Source organism: Haliotis rufescens, unplaced genomic scaffold (assembly GCF_023055435.1).
Source record: "Haliotis rufescens isolate VD_foot unplaced genomic scaffold, xgHalRufe1.0.p SCAF_13, whole genome shotgun sequence".
In the NCBI taxonomy this organism is placed as follows: Eukaryota; Metazoa; Mollusca; class Gastropoda; order Lepetellida; family Haliotidae; genus Haliotis; species Haliotis rufescens.
Window position 1 is genome coordinate 4543629 of NW_025963813.1, and position 15454 is coordinate 4559082.

The 15454-nt window shown below is 43.1% G+C and overlaps 1 protein-coding gene across 2 annotated transcripts in view; it reads left to right on the plus strand.

Moving 5' to 3' along the window:
• Positions 1–11231, plus strand: part of LOC124152365 (cholinesterase 2-like) — a 31631-nt gene extending 20400 nt beyond the window's left edge. Inside the window, exons 2-3 of one of the 2 annotated variants that reach the window (XM_048394106.1) lie at positions 1405–1420; positions 10960–11231. In XM_048394106.1, coding sequence (XP_048250063.1) covers positions 1405–1420; positions 10960–11176 — 233 coding nt within the window. In that variant the 3' untranslated portion in view covers positions 11177–11231. Of the gene's footprint in view, positions 1–1404; positions 1421–8277; positions 9920–10959 lie in introns of those variants that run through there. The other variant, XM_048394104.1, reaches the window with a different exon arrangement.
• The last annotated feature ends 4223 nt before the right edge of the window (positions 11232–15454 follow it).

A 15454-nucleotide genomic window follows, 5' to 3' on the forward strand; every position in this document is an offset into this window, starting at 1 on the left:
CTTACCATGCATTCCTTGGAATCCCCTACGCAGTTCCACCTACAGGGGCCAGGCGGTTCAAGCGACCACAGCCACATCCAAGGTTTAACCACACCTTCAAAGCCAACTCATATGGTCCATCGTGCCTTCAGACTCTCCAGTTCTATGGTAATGATGGTGTTACTGGGGACGAGGATTGCTTAACGTTGAATGTATTCACTCCAGCATCACTTACGGAAACCAAAAACAATCCTGTAATTGTTTGGATACATGGAGGGGGATTTATTACGGGGGATGCTTTCACCTATGACCCTTCATTGATCGTTGCCCATGGACAGGTAATAGTGGTGACCATCCAATATCGTCTGGGGCCGCTCGGGTTCCTCAGCACAAACGATGACGTGTCAAGGGGAAACTATGGTCTCTGGGACCAACATCTTGCTCTGGAATGGGTCAAGAAAAACATTGCATCTTTTGGGGGTGATATCAACAGTATTACCATCATGGGTGAATCAGCAGGGTCCGCCAGCGTGGCATTCCAGGCCTTGTACCCAGGGTCCAAGGGTTTGTTCCAGAGGACAATCATGCAGAGCGGATCCGTCTCGTCCGCATGGGCTCATACACGGAACTCTCTGAAATATGCAAGAGAACTGGCCCATAAGGTAAACTGTTCCTCCCAGAACGATACCGCATCAATGATCACCTGTCTGAGAACGATCCCTGCCAAGACGTTGACTGCAGCATCGTGGCCAATGGGAAATGAACCTGTCACGGCTGTGACCGAGTTTTATTTTGTACCTACTATTGATGGTGAGTTTGTCAAAGACGATCCACTATTTCTAATAAATTCTCCAAGTTACCTTGAACAGGTAGGACTTCAAAATCTTGACTGCATGGTGTCAGTTGTAAGCAACGAAGGGGACTTCTTTAATACCCTTTCACAAGCAGCTGTTAATGTGTTCAATATGTCCTTATCCTCATCGGTTCAGAACAAGGGATTCTACATTAACACCTTCATCCCAGAGATTCTGGAGCTTTATTTCGGTGCATCGTCTCCTGACATGACACAGGCCGTGGCTATGGTGTATCTCCCGCCTCACAGTCCTACCGTTGATCTCCAGGCAGTAATGAACACTCTTGGTGATGCTGGGATGGTCGTCCCCGCAACGCTTTTTGCGAGGGCTCATGCAAAGCTGACCAGACACTTGAAGACAGGAATGAAGACCTACATGTATGTGTTTGACCACATCCCATCTTTCATTCGTGGTCATGGCAAGGGGATGAATCATGCCGAAGACTTGCTTTACACTTTCGGTCTCAACAAAGCCTTCATGGCTGCTTTGACGAAAGCGTTCTTGAATAGTATAACTGTGCCAGACCAATCCGAAAAGGAGCTCTCACGTATATTGATGGGACTGCTAACAGATTTCGCAAGATATGGGTAGGTTTGTCCACTATTTTTTATAAGAATGGTTGAGGGAATGCGTTGAGGGAATTGAATTTGAATGTGTCAGGAAGGTAAGAAGAGAATGAGAATCTTGTTTGTTAGATTATTGTCTAACGCCACACTCAGCAACATTCCAACCTGTTCATAATCGAGTCTGGACCAGAACTGACTAAGGACTACATGTCTTTGCTCGGGTTAATTGGTAATCACAGCAATTTAGACTGAAATCATGTGAGCCCCGTTTTGTTTTTTCTGCGATCTAAACTCTTCTGATATGACCAATGTCGAAGTTCAATGTTAGCATTACTACTCGAGAAAATGTCTCCATTCCCCTCATGGTAGTAATTACTACGTCTCGAAATAGAATGGAAATGGGCACCGGGGCCTCAGTGCTGAGATGATCATTACGCCGATGTCGACATTATGTTCACTTGTGAAATAAGGGAATGCTACAAACTAACGACCCGCGTCCCAATATCTTAAACATGCAATGGGTCAAACAGACAACGCACTCCGAACATAATCCAGGACCAGCACAACCAGAGATACTGGATGCTCAAAAAATATCGACCACTGGATTGTCTGGACTAGACTCGAATACTTAGAGGACGCCGTCACATAACTTGAATATTGCTAAGTGCGGCGTTCAACGGCAAACAATCAAAATGTTCTACGACATAACTTCTCACTACACCAAATCCAAAATCTATCGCATGTTTCATGATAAAATATTTTGTAATGTTTTGTCCATTTGTCCCACGTCAATACATGCAATGAAGCAGGTCACTGTGCCTGACCACCCCATCCATTTAGTCGCCTCTTTCGATCATCCTTGGCCCAGTCGTTTAAGGCGCAGCAGCTTGTCGGTGGAGGGTTGGGTGCCTTCAAAACCCTTAACACAGGGCTGCGTCTGCGACTACAATGAAACACTGCAGGTACAAGCCCTCTATTTATACGCAGGCTGAGGAGGCACTACAGGTAGCTCAAATGAGGGAGAACAGTGGCAGAAGCATTGCCATGGTGTCTCAAAGGCTGCCGTGGTCGCCGAATGGAGGCACGGCGGTCGCCACGGTCATCGTTTAATGCACGCTGTTGGTCGCCCAAAGGAGGCACAAGGGAGGCAGAAGCATCGCTCAAATTGACGGGAAAATATTTCAGCAGAACGCATCTATTACCTGGCGACCATTGGGCGACCACTGTGCCTTCATTCTGCAACAACGGCAAGGCCTCCTTTGAGCCACCTTTGACCAACCAACCCCATCAGCGACCTCCGTGCGACTGTTTGGAACATGTTCAAAACTTCACGGCGACCATGGCGTCCATGACGATGTCTAAACCTCCTGTTTACCACCTTGGAACGACCTTGGCAACCTCCTAGGAGCCTCCAACGACGGCCTGGCAAATGTTATAGTCTCACACGGGAGGCACAAAGGTCGCCATCCTGTGTAAAGGCCTCATTAGGCATGTCAAGAGCCTATGATCGTTTGTGTGAATCCCGGTGCTGGCTATGTTTCTGGGTTTGTCAGAACCATTCCCATGGGTTTCCTGGGTCACTCCGGGCTTTCCTCCCACATCAAGCTGACACGCCGTGAGAATTAGTGAAATACTGTTCAAAGCGGCATTGAACACAACTCACTCACCTTCTCTGGATCAGTCAGGATCAGACAAACCAGTAACTGAAGGCATATGTAACTTCCTCGAATAAACGATACACATGAAGCATGAATGTTTAGGTAGGTCTACCGGGTGTAGAGATTCAAGTATCCCAAAAAGGGAAGGGAACACGTATTTCTTCGTAATTGAAACTATGAAATAATGTGAGGGGGCAAAGATTTGGTGGTTAAAGCGTTCACTCATCACACAGAAGGCAACGGTTCGATTTTTGAACCCCATCATAGTGTTCCCCGCTGTGATAATGCTGGAATAGTCAGTTAGCTAAAAGTCCAACTCGCTAAATCGTCGTCAGCTGTGATAGAGTGCATTGGTGGGGTAAACGTGGAACATAAAACTCCACACAAGGTCATTCATGATTCGTAGAAAGCGTGAGTATGAGAATAAATGTCCTTCAGACAACTTTTAGGAACATAATGGGCGTGAAACAAGCATGTTACAAGAACACAACTATATGAAACATACACTACATGCAAAAAATTGTTCTGGTGTTTTGAAGTAAAATTGCGAATAATCCGCGGATTAGTTGCAAATAATTCGCGAATAATTGACGAATAAGTGACGTCCTGATCAGTGTGGCCACACAGTTAACGTTGATAACAATATGAAGTGCATTACATGTACTCCTACAAAACTAATTATAATAATCGCATTTGGATTATAAACATATTACATTTTATTTAAATAGAAAACAAGATATTAAACAACTTATTCAAGTAATGCTTTCGTGAATGTGTTGGGAGGTAGTTGCAGCATTATTTTGTCACGCTAAAATACCGTTTGATCTCCAATACGAGCACAATGTCCCATATGAGTACAATGTGAACGACCCGTGAAGATCCGGGGTAGAATAAGTCTTCAGCAACCCATGCTTGCCGTAAAAGGCGACTATGCTTGTCGTAAGAGGCGACTAACGTATCAAATGTGTGTGTAAATATTTATGATATGTTTATGATCAGTTTATGACAATAAAGCACCAGATTTAATTGTTCTGACGTTTGCTATTTACGTAATTTGTATACGTGATATACATGTAGTTATGATACTCTAATATTTCGCAATCCCCCTATTTATATTCCGAGTTGGGATAAGCCATTAAACTTGTTTTGTGATTCAGTTATCATCACAACCCTTATATGAACATTTGATTTCCATCCATGTTCATTGTGCTGGAGAAGCTGTACACTATCACATGTAACCGAGTCACAGACACAGGTGATAACAAACTCCAACAGCAAGTGCACTTGGGTTTGAGTTTTCTACAGTAGAACTTGGCACTGAAAGTATATACCATGTACATCGGCAATATTTGGGTGCGGGGATGCTCCAAAATAGGTGATATGATATTCCGCCGATTGATGAAATATTGAATGATTATTGGAACACGAATGCAACATTTAAATGCATTGCCGATTTTTATTTTAAATTTGGAACAATTCAGAAAAAAACAGCCTGGTAATTCCCATATTCTCTAATCTAAGTGAGATCCTTAAGAGTTGATATTGTACGTAGTTTTTTAATTGTTTAACGATTATTTGATTCGTTCACGAAAACACGTACACGATGATGGTAATCGTAATTCATTGCATCTGTTTCTCTGCTTACTTACTTACTTACTTACTTTGGAGATTTAACGTGCGCTTTCCGACTGATGCGTATTTCGCACACGGGCCCGGCCAGGCCATTTAATGTGTTTCCGAAAGGGGCGAAAGTGGTCTGTGCAACCCAAGAGGGGGGTTTTAGGGGTTGCTTATATAGAATTTGGGAATTTTGAGATTTGGAATAGATGCCGATGGGTTTCGGGAGGAGAACTAAGGGAGCTGGGTATGGTGGATGTTTGTTTGTTTGTTTATGTGATTTTGATTTGGTAGGTTATTGTGTTTTTAGATGCGTTTTATTAGTTCCGTTTTTATTAAGAATACGCCTAAGGCCTTGAAGTTTTCTAGTTTATTTTGTGGGTTTAGTATTGCTTCTAGAGTTAGAGCCTTGTTTAGATTGAGGGTGGTTTGTAATGCGGTTCGATGTGTTAGGTAGTGTGTGCAGTGGATGAGTGTTCTGGGGTTTCTGGTTGTTTGCAGTGTGGGCAGTTACCTGTAGTGTGTTTTTTTTTAAATTTTAGGTGGTTATTTAGGTTGGTGTGTCCTGTTTGGAGTTTAGTGATTACTCTGTCGATTTTTTTGGATGGATGGAGAATTTTTGGTTTGGTTAGTGGTTTGCTGAGCACTTTTTTGATTTGGCTATTTGAGTTTAGATATAGGTTATACCATTTTTTGTGATTTTTTGCTTGTTTACACTTTTAATTTCTGATTTTGAGATGGGTAAGTTTAAGCTTATTTCTGGGATTTTGAGGGATGTGTTTCTCTGTATCTCTGTACCCGCGGGGCGATTAATACCTCTTGTAAAATCTCTTCTTCTTATAATGAGGTCAGTTTAATCGTGAATACACAATGTCACTCATGTGGCGTCAAAGGCAAAGCCCAGCAGACACAGAACTACCACCCCTCTTTCCCCTCCCTGTCAGTAAAAGTTATGTAATCTGTACACAAATAACTTTGATGCGGTGTCAGTGTAGACGGAGTTTGAATTACGTCCGTCACTGGCCACAGACATCCTTATAGTATTCTAGAAGGCTACAGCCGTTTAAATAACCTAGCGCTGCACGCAACTCTCGTCGACAAAGGCTGTCAATCTGTCTGCTTCAGCTACCATACAACCCTCCCTGTCCCAACTGTCGTTTAACTGTCTTTTTCAAAAAACTAATTTAAAAACTTCGTTTTCAGACTGACGTATGTCGTATACAGTCCTCTTATTTGATAAAAAAACAACAACATTAAGTAAGATAACTGGACGATCAACTGGATTTTACATTCCTAATATCAGCTAACGGTCCTGTGTGTGAACATATGCAATAGAAATAAGATTTGAGGACTAATAAAATCAATTGTAAGACCGTACATACAATAAATACGAATAAAATATGCCTTGAGTGAGTAAGTGAGTGAGCCATTGAGTGAGCTGGGTTTAACGCCGCTTTTAACAGTATTCCAGTTATATCACGGCGTGTCAGCTTAATGTGGGAGGAAAGCCCGAAGTGGTGCAGGTCTCAGACGTATACCACTTCGGTTAAACCTTCGAGCAGGGGTATAGTTCTGACAAATCTATAAACATAATTGGGACGAACCGGGATTCGAACCCACAATTATAGGTTTCTGACGTGCCCAAGTGACGCAACTCCGCACAGCGAATCGCGGCGACTCAGACGACTGGGCCACCCGTGCCCCCAAATATGCCTTGACATCATCTGTTGCGTTTTAGATGATGGTTATGATCTGAAATATTTTAACGTAAGATGAGGAAGGAGAAACATTAAAGTGTTTAATGATACACGAGATTTGGGAACACTGATATGAGCAATATCAGTAAGCAACTTAAACATGGTGGAAACAAATTGAAAAAGATTTTAATAAAAAATATTGTACTGAACAACATGCCTGTGCACCAGCGCTTCCCAAGGATAGGATATTGCATAGACAACACAAACTTGTTTGACTATTTTGAGTTGTTGTAGACTGGCAAACAGCAAGTGTTTTTCATGCTATGCATTTGCTTCCATATACACATTACAAATTCAGGTACACCACCTGTGTGAAGCATTATGAAGCTGAGAACTGAGATGCCAAGTAATACTTACATTCACACGGAAACAATATAATTATTGTATATGCCCCTACCTCTGACCGCCTCCGTGGTCTAGTGGTAGAGCGTCCGCCCGGAGAGCGGAAGTCCGGGGTTCGATCCCCAACCGCGTCATACCAAAAGACGTTAAAAGATGGTACTTGTTGTTACCCTGTCTGGCGCTCGGCATTAAGGGGCTAAAGCAAGGACTGGTCGGCTCGGAGTCAGTATACTGTGTTTGAGTGGGGTATTCATGTTAAAAAACTGCGGCATGGTATCTTAGTGAGCTAGCACTATAAATCGGCATCAGTCCGGAATAGTACAAGCAGCCAGACAAACACACACACGTACATGCACGTCGCTATATAAGTGCAATAATCTTGGACGCGACATTAAACCCCATTTCACCTCACCCTACCCATGAAAAAGGTAACACTAAAGTATTTTGAATTGTAGGAAATATAAAAATGAATCATCCTTGTCAACTCAACGTTACTTGGGGTGTCTCTGATAGATATGGTTTTCAGGTTATTGACAGCTTTGATTGATAGGGATTACGCTTCCTGATCGAATTATTGGTACCACACATTCCAGCAGAGAGTTATTGCTCCTTGTGGTAGTTACTCACATCACTGTATCTCAGAAAGCGGAACTGATAACATTCAAACATATAATTAATAGACAGAGAATTGTTACATGTCATTTCCGGCTTGAACAAAGAGCTCACATGTATGCTGTCATATCTCCCAGCAAGTCAGCTATATTTTTCAAGCATTTTTTAAGTTCCGAAGACATTTTGAATGAAAGGAATTCAAGTGAAATTCGTTTTTTATCATATTTAACAAACCTACGTGTATTTTTCCAAATTCAAAGCCCGTACTCCCGTTCTACATTTCGTTCCAATGGACATGGACCATTCAACTCGATCGCGAAAGTCGAAGGGCGTATACGACGTTAAACTCTGAGCTGCATAATGCATATTCACGATAATCAATTGGTCTAAATCTGCAAGATGACAGACACAATTCCTCTTTATACAACGCATTATCATTGTTCTCGTTCAACATATTGTACTTAAGATTTGAAGTCATTGTAAAGTTTCAAGGAGTACAGTAATTGTGTGGTATTATGAATGAAATTAGAATATGAATAGTGAAAAACAGTCACCATATGGGATGTACATGAACAACTTCCAACACCACGCTTGTGCCGACGCTCGGGGGTCATAAAACTATTGGTCCCATTGCGTGTGTTTGCGTAGCTACGCGGAAACAATTACAAACATTCTGCCTAGTCCCCGCGTCGCATACGCAAACGTTTTACAAAGGTTCTGCGGAAATTTTGCAAATAAAATATAAGACTTTTGCGTTGTAGAGTATGAGGTCTGAATCTAGAAAAATAATATCAACAGGCATCAAAGCTTTAATCCCAACTCATTATCATTTGTGAACATGTACAAAGTGTCTGGAACATTCTGCAGTGAAGGTAAGCGAGAGGTTAGTAGGGTATCTTGTACAGCAGCTGTTTCGACCAACACAGCGATTGTGTAACTGACACATAAAATAAGCCCTGCTTTCAGAATACGGTTGTTCTATAAAGCAAGACAATGGCAGTCATCGGGATTTTCACCTTGCTGTTCACCTTACAAAACCTAAACGCCCAACCTGTCGTTAACGCCCCGTGGGGCGTAATTGAGGGGACCACGAACGTAACAGAAGACTGGACACCTTACCATGCATTCCTTGGAATCCCCTACGCAGTTCCGCCTACAGGGGCTAGGCGGTTCAACCATCCACAGCCACATCCAGGATTTAACCACACCTTCAAAGCCAACTCATATGGTCCATCGTGCCTTCAGTCTCTCAAGATGTTTGGTGCTGATATTGTTACTGGGGACGAGGATTGCTTAACACTGAATGTATTCACTCCAGCGTCCCTAACAGAAACCAGGAACCTTCCTGTTATTGTTTGGATACATGGAGGGGGATTCGTCATAGGGGATGCTTTCACCTATGACCCTTCATTGATCGTTGCCGATGGACAGGTAATAGTGGTGACCATCCAATATCGTCTGGGGCCGCTCGGGTTCCTCAGCACAAACGATGACGTGTCAAGGGGAAACTATGGTCTCTGGGACCAACATCTTGCTCTGGAATGGGTCAAGAAAAACATTGCATCTTTTGGCGGGGATATCAACAGTATCACCATCATGGGAGAATCAGCAGGGTCCGCCAGCGTGGCATTCCAGGCCTTGTACCCAGGGTCCAAGGGTTTGTTCCAGAGGACAATCATGCAGAGCGGGTCTGTCTCGTCCGCATGGGCTTATACACGGAACTCTCTGAAATATGCAAGAGAACTGGCCCATAAGGTAAACTGTTCCTCCCAGATCGATACCGCATCAATGATCACCTGTCTGAGAACGATCCCTGCCAAGACGTTGACTGCAGCATCGTGGCCAATGGGAAATGAACCTGTCACAGCTTTAGCCGAGTTTTATTTTGTACCTACTATTGATGGTGAGTTTGTCAAAGACGATCCACTGGTTCTAATAAATACTCCAAGTTACCTGGAACAGGTAGGACTTCAAAATCTTGACTGCATGGTGTCAGTTGTAAGCAATGAAGGGGGAATCCTTAATGTTATGGCACAAGCGGCTGATAAAGAGTTCAATATGTCCTTATCCTCATCGGTTCAGAACAAGGGATTCTACATTAACACCTTCATCCCAGAGATTCTGGAGCTTTATTTCGGTGCATCGTCTCCTGACATGACACAGGCTGTGGCTAACGTGTATCTCCCGCCTCACAGTCCTACCGTTGATCTCCAGGTAGAAATGAACACTTTTGGTGATGCTGGGATGGTCGTCCCCGCAACGCTCTTTGCGAGGGCTCATGCAAAGCTGACCAGCCACCTGAAGACGGGGAAAAGGACCTACATGTATGTGTTTGACCACATCCCATCTTTCATTCCTGGTCATGGCAAGGGGATGAATCATGGTGAAGACCTTTTTTACACTTTCGGTCTCAACAAAGCCTACATGGCTGCAATGGCGAAACAGTTCCCAAATACTACATTTGTGCCAGACCAATCCGAAAAGGAGCTCTCACATACAATGATGGGACTGCTGACAGATTTCGCAAAATATGGGTATGTTTAACCAATAGCTTTATAAGAAAGGTTTGTTTTGCAGTGAGGGATTTGAGTTTGGATGTGTCAGTATCGTAGAAATAGAGTGACCAGTATCGTGGAAGGGGGCCCAGAATGTGGAACATTTTGTATATTTGTTTGTTGTTTAACGTGTTATGTGTCGACTACCAAGCGCGTGGAACACTGCCCCCATCGTGAGACTAGCCCCACTTGACTCAGGTGGCGAGCATCTGCCAATGTGGTGATCTTGACCGACCAAGGATCGTAATCAGAGTGAGATTCTCGCACATTTTTTGGGAGTGAATTGTTGTGCCCTTGACTACCTGACGAAACATGAAACCCCGCTTTGCAAGGAATGGGTGAATTCTACACATTGTACATTTACAGAATAGGCCAAACCCTCCAGGACACACAATGTATTTTAATGCATTACTTCAAGCCTGTTCGGTCCATAGGCAAGATGCATTTGACATATAAGAAACGTGCACTGAGATGCATGTCCTGAAAAATGTCTATTACAAACAATAACGTAAAACAAAAACATTTCAAATTTTCCACAAAACAAAGCTGATTTTATTCTATTTTTATACTTTTGAAAAAGGTACCGCAGGCGCTTCTACAAAATAAGAAAGGTGAGGTGAAATGGGGTTTAACGTCGCGTCCAAGATTATTGCACTTATATAGCGACGTGCATTTACGTGTGTGTTTGAGTGGCTGCTTGTACTAGTCCGGACTGATGCCGATTTATAGTGCTAGCTCACTGAGATACCATGCCGCAGTTTTTAACATGAAAACCTAACTCAGACTCAGACTCCGAGCCGACCAGTCCTTGCTTTAGCCCCCTAATGCCGAGCGCCAGACAGGGTAACAACAAGTACCATCTTTTAATATCTTTTGGTATGACGCGGTCGGGGATCGAACCCCAGACCTTCCGCTCTCCGGGCGGACGCTCTACCAATTGACCACGGAGGCGGTCTGCAAAACGAGAAAAGAAGTGGCATAATACGAGGTTATGTAGCTCACCTGTCTCTACATTTCAGAGACCCCAACAACGCTGTACGGTTTGGCCTGAACCAGACTTGGCCTGCGTTCACGGAGCCAGGGGAACACTATCTACTGCTGAACACCACCATGTCCGTGCAGTCCAGCCCCTTCAGGGACAGGGTTAAGTTATGGGCTCTAAAACTGCCGCGTCTCCTCCATGCCTTGCAGAACCAGCACCACACCACAAACCCCAACCTTCAGATTATCGGGTAGCTGTGCAACGACTGCAAGGAGCTGAGTTTTTGAATTAATAAATATTGTATTGTCTTGTCTTGTATTGAGATGTTTGTGTGAGAGTCGGCAATATTCTGTAAACAAGCATGACATACTCATATCCCCCGCAAATATGACATGCCCGGTTGTGTGCAATGCATTAGCTCCTGTGAACTATGTTCACTGGGCCTTTTTATAAATGGCCTAATAGCAAGCACTAAAAAGATATTACTGGTGTTGTTTTGCCATCTGTAGTTTATGATAGAATACAGAACTGTATTTGTAATGAGTTGTGTTATTAATTAAACAGTAATCAGAGAAGAAAGGGAGTTCTTACTTTACTCAGAGATCATTGAGAGCAGGGGTCACCATGAGGTGTACGTATAAGTATAGTACCAATCATCTGATGATCTGAGTAGTAGACTGGAGTCTGGAATGCTACAGCACTGGCAAGATCAGTAAACAACAAGTCCAGTGTAGCTCCAAGACAGTGAGTTGAAGAGTAAATGAGTTGAGTCATTTTCTCGCATTAAAGAAATCTTCAAGTTTCGGCTTTTCACTCAGATAACAGTTGAAATCCCCAAGTAACCAGGACATGTTCACATTCATGCTGCTTGGGGAGATCCTGAAGTCTCTGCATGAAATGAGTTGGTGAATGAGACAACAGTGTCCATGACACTTTTGGAGGAACATACACACAAGCAGTGCAGAACTTGCAAACAAGAAAGGAAATGTATTCAATACTGCGAGAAGACATAACGTCACATAGCTGGACACTGTTCTTGAAACCTGTTGAAACATACACTGCAATACCATGTGTTGTGTCTCATGGATAGACTTGATAACCTTGCAGGTCTCTTTCACTGTAACCATTGACGTGTATTTCTGTGAAACACAAAACATGAACCACTCCAACAAACTTATCCTTCACATCTTCGAAATGAGCACTGATGGATCGAACATTCAAGTGAGACAGCTGAGTCCATCACCATGAATTTTCTCCACAGGGTGTTGACAGGTGAACAGTCTTTCATTCCGCAATCTAGTCATCTCATCCAATGCTTTTTTGTTAACAGATCTGCTCTGGAAAGGAGGACTACCGCCATTTTCAGTCAAAGTCAAAGTCGTTGCCAAGGAAACGAAAAAGGTTTTTCATAAAAATCCCAAACTGTCAAAAGGCACCAATTCACCACCAGACCTGTCTACGTGCCAGGTTTGGTTAAGATATCTCTCATGGTTTTTGTGCCATTTTCGGTCTAAGTTTGCTTGTTTGTTTGTTGTTTAATGACGCACTCAGAAATATTCTAGCTATATGACGGCGGTGTGTAAATAATCGAGTCTGGACCAGACAATCCAGTCATTGACATCATTAGCATCAATCCATGCAATTGGGATACGATGACATGCATCAACCAAATCAGCAAGTCTGACCTACCGATCCCATTAGTCGCCTCATACAACAAGCATAGTCGCCTTTTACAGCAAGCATGGGTAGGGAAACTCGGGAAAAAAATTGTTTAAAAAAATCCCAAACTATCACAAGTATTTGTCACAGAGTGACGAAATATCCCCCGCCTGTACACCATAGTACCAAATATGAAGACAATCCAGCGATTAGTTCTTGAGATATCGCGGCAACACCGTTTTCTAACTCCAAAAGCAGATTTACCTGCTGTGACCTTGAAAATGGGGTCATGGTCACCAAAACCGACTGGTGTCTGCGGTGTCTGTATATACACCATAGTTCCAAATATGAAGACAATCCAGTGTTTAGTTCTTGAGATATCGCGGCAACACCGTTTTCCAACTCTAAAAGCAGATTTGTCTGCTGTGACCTTGAAAATGGGATCAAGGTCACCAAAACCGACTGGTGTCTGCGGAGTCTGTATATACACCATAGTTCCAAATATGAAGACAATCCAAGATATCGCGGCAACACCGTTTTCTAACTCCAAAAGCAGATTTACCTTCTGTGACCTTGAAAATGGGGTCAAGGTCACCAAAACCGACTGTTGTCTGCGGAGTCTGTATATACACCATAGTTCCAAATATGAAGACAATCCAGTGTTTAGTTCTTGAGATATCGCGGCAACACCGTTTTCCAACTCCAAAAGCAGATTTGCCTGCTGTGACCTTGAAAATGGGATCAAGGTCACCAAAACCGACTGGTGTCTGCGGAGTCTGTATATGCACCATAGTTCCAAATATGAAGACAATCCAGTGTTTAGTTCTTGAGATATCGCGGCAACACCGTTTTCCAACTCTAAAAGCAGATTTGTCTGCTGTGACCTTGAAAATGGGATCAAGGTCACCAAAACAGCCTGGTGTCTGCGGAGTCTGTATATACACCATAGTTCCAAAAATGAAGACAATCCAGTGTTTAGTTCTTGAGATATCGCGGCAACAAACAGGTGGGACGTACGGACGGACGTACGGACGGTCGTGAATACTATATCCCCCGCTTCGCGCTTTCGCGCGGCGGGGGATAAAAAGGCACCAGATCACCACTAGACCTATCTATGTGCATAGTTTAGTAAAGATATCTCTCATGGTTTATGTGTTCTGCTCCGGAAAACAAGAACAACCACCATTTTCAGTCAAAGTTGTTGCCAGGGAAACTCGAATTGTTTTTTTAAAAATCCCAAAGTTTCAAAAGGCACCAGTTTTCACTAGACCTATTTATGTGCCAATTTGGGTGAAGAAATATTGTACGGTTTTCAAGATCTGCTCCAAAAACGAGTACTGCTGCCATTTTCAGTCTAAGTCAAAGTCGTTGCCAGGGAAACTCGAAATATTATTTTTATAAAAATCCCAAAGTGTCAAAAGGCACCAAGGGACGCAACTCTGCACAGCGAATCGCAGCGCCTAAGACGACTGGGCCACCCATGCCCCCTGAGAGTATGGTCCCTAAGATCTGCCAGGAAGCTTAAAGCATGGGTTAGAATTTCAGTTTGTCCTGATTATGCTTCTTGGTTTTCATCAAACTGACACACCTGATTTAAATGGAATACTGTTCAAAGCGGTGTTAAACCCATCTTAATCACTCAGTCGAAACAAGCCATTTGTGATAAACCTTATTATTACTGTAAATACGGGACCAGACAAACCAATACCTGAAGGCTCTTCCTCAGGATACAACACAACCTGATCTTATCTCTGGTGCTCTTATGACAAGCATAACGGGATTGGAGACCCCATCATGTTCCCCAAGTGACTGGGGTGGCAAACAAATGCATCCTGATTGGGCAGTCAAAGATCTCTCAGGGTTCACCTCACGTGACCTCCTACGGATGGTTTCTCAGTAATCTGAAGGAGAAAGGTATCATATCATAGTTGGTTGGTTGGTTTGTTGTTTAACGCCGCACTCAGCAATATTCCAGCTGTATGACGGCAGTTTGTAAATAATCGAGTCTGGTCCAGACAATCAACTGATTGATATCATGAGCATCGATCCACGCAATTGGGATCAATGACATGCATCAACCAAGTCAGCCAGCCACCCGATCACGTTAGTTTTACGACAAGCATGGGTTGCTGAAGACCTATTCTTCCCCAGAATCTATCATATCATAGTAAAAGATCTAGTTTACATGTTTCAAATCCTCTAAGCATCATCAAGTTTAGACATTTTGGAACCAAAGTGACAAAACCCTTTCCATATTCAGAACAAATTTCTGCCCCCAAAAATCCATTGTATGATTCCTACTGTATCATGGGCATGTTTTCATGAATCACTATTAAATAGTGATTATATGAGGTGTTTGCGAAAAGGTGAAAACCATGTTAAGAGTCTCTTTTTTTTTTAACCTTCACCCCATGGGAACAAATGATCGGTAGATCCTGGCACAGTTGAGAAATACATCTCATTACTGCATATGGCACTTCAGGCAGCAAACCTTTGCATCAATGGGCGACCTCTGCGCCACACTCGGCTTATTTCACCGACTACATTTGGTCTCAGATGTGCCAAGAGCCTGATGAACACAAGGACACTTACAAGGGAGAAACCTCCGAAGAGCCGCGTCAATATCCCTGGCGACCCATGTCTACCTTTCATGGCAAAATGAGATCTACATAAAAAAAGATCAACTAAAAAATTGTGAAAGAACACAGAACAGACCACAACTGTTTTGTTTATTGGATTTACTGATTGTCTGCAAGGAGGTATACAGTCTATCAACTTTGCACACTGTACACTGATCAAACTCAACACTTGCCGATCGGCAAAAGCCACCAAAGCAATTAATAAAATATATTTCTCAGTTATAAAGCATTAAT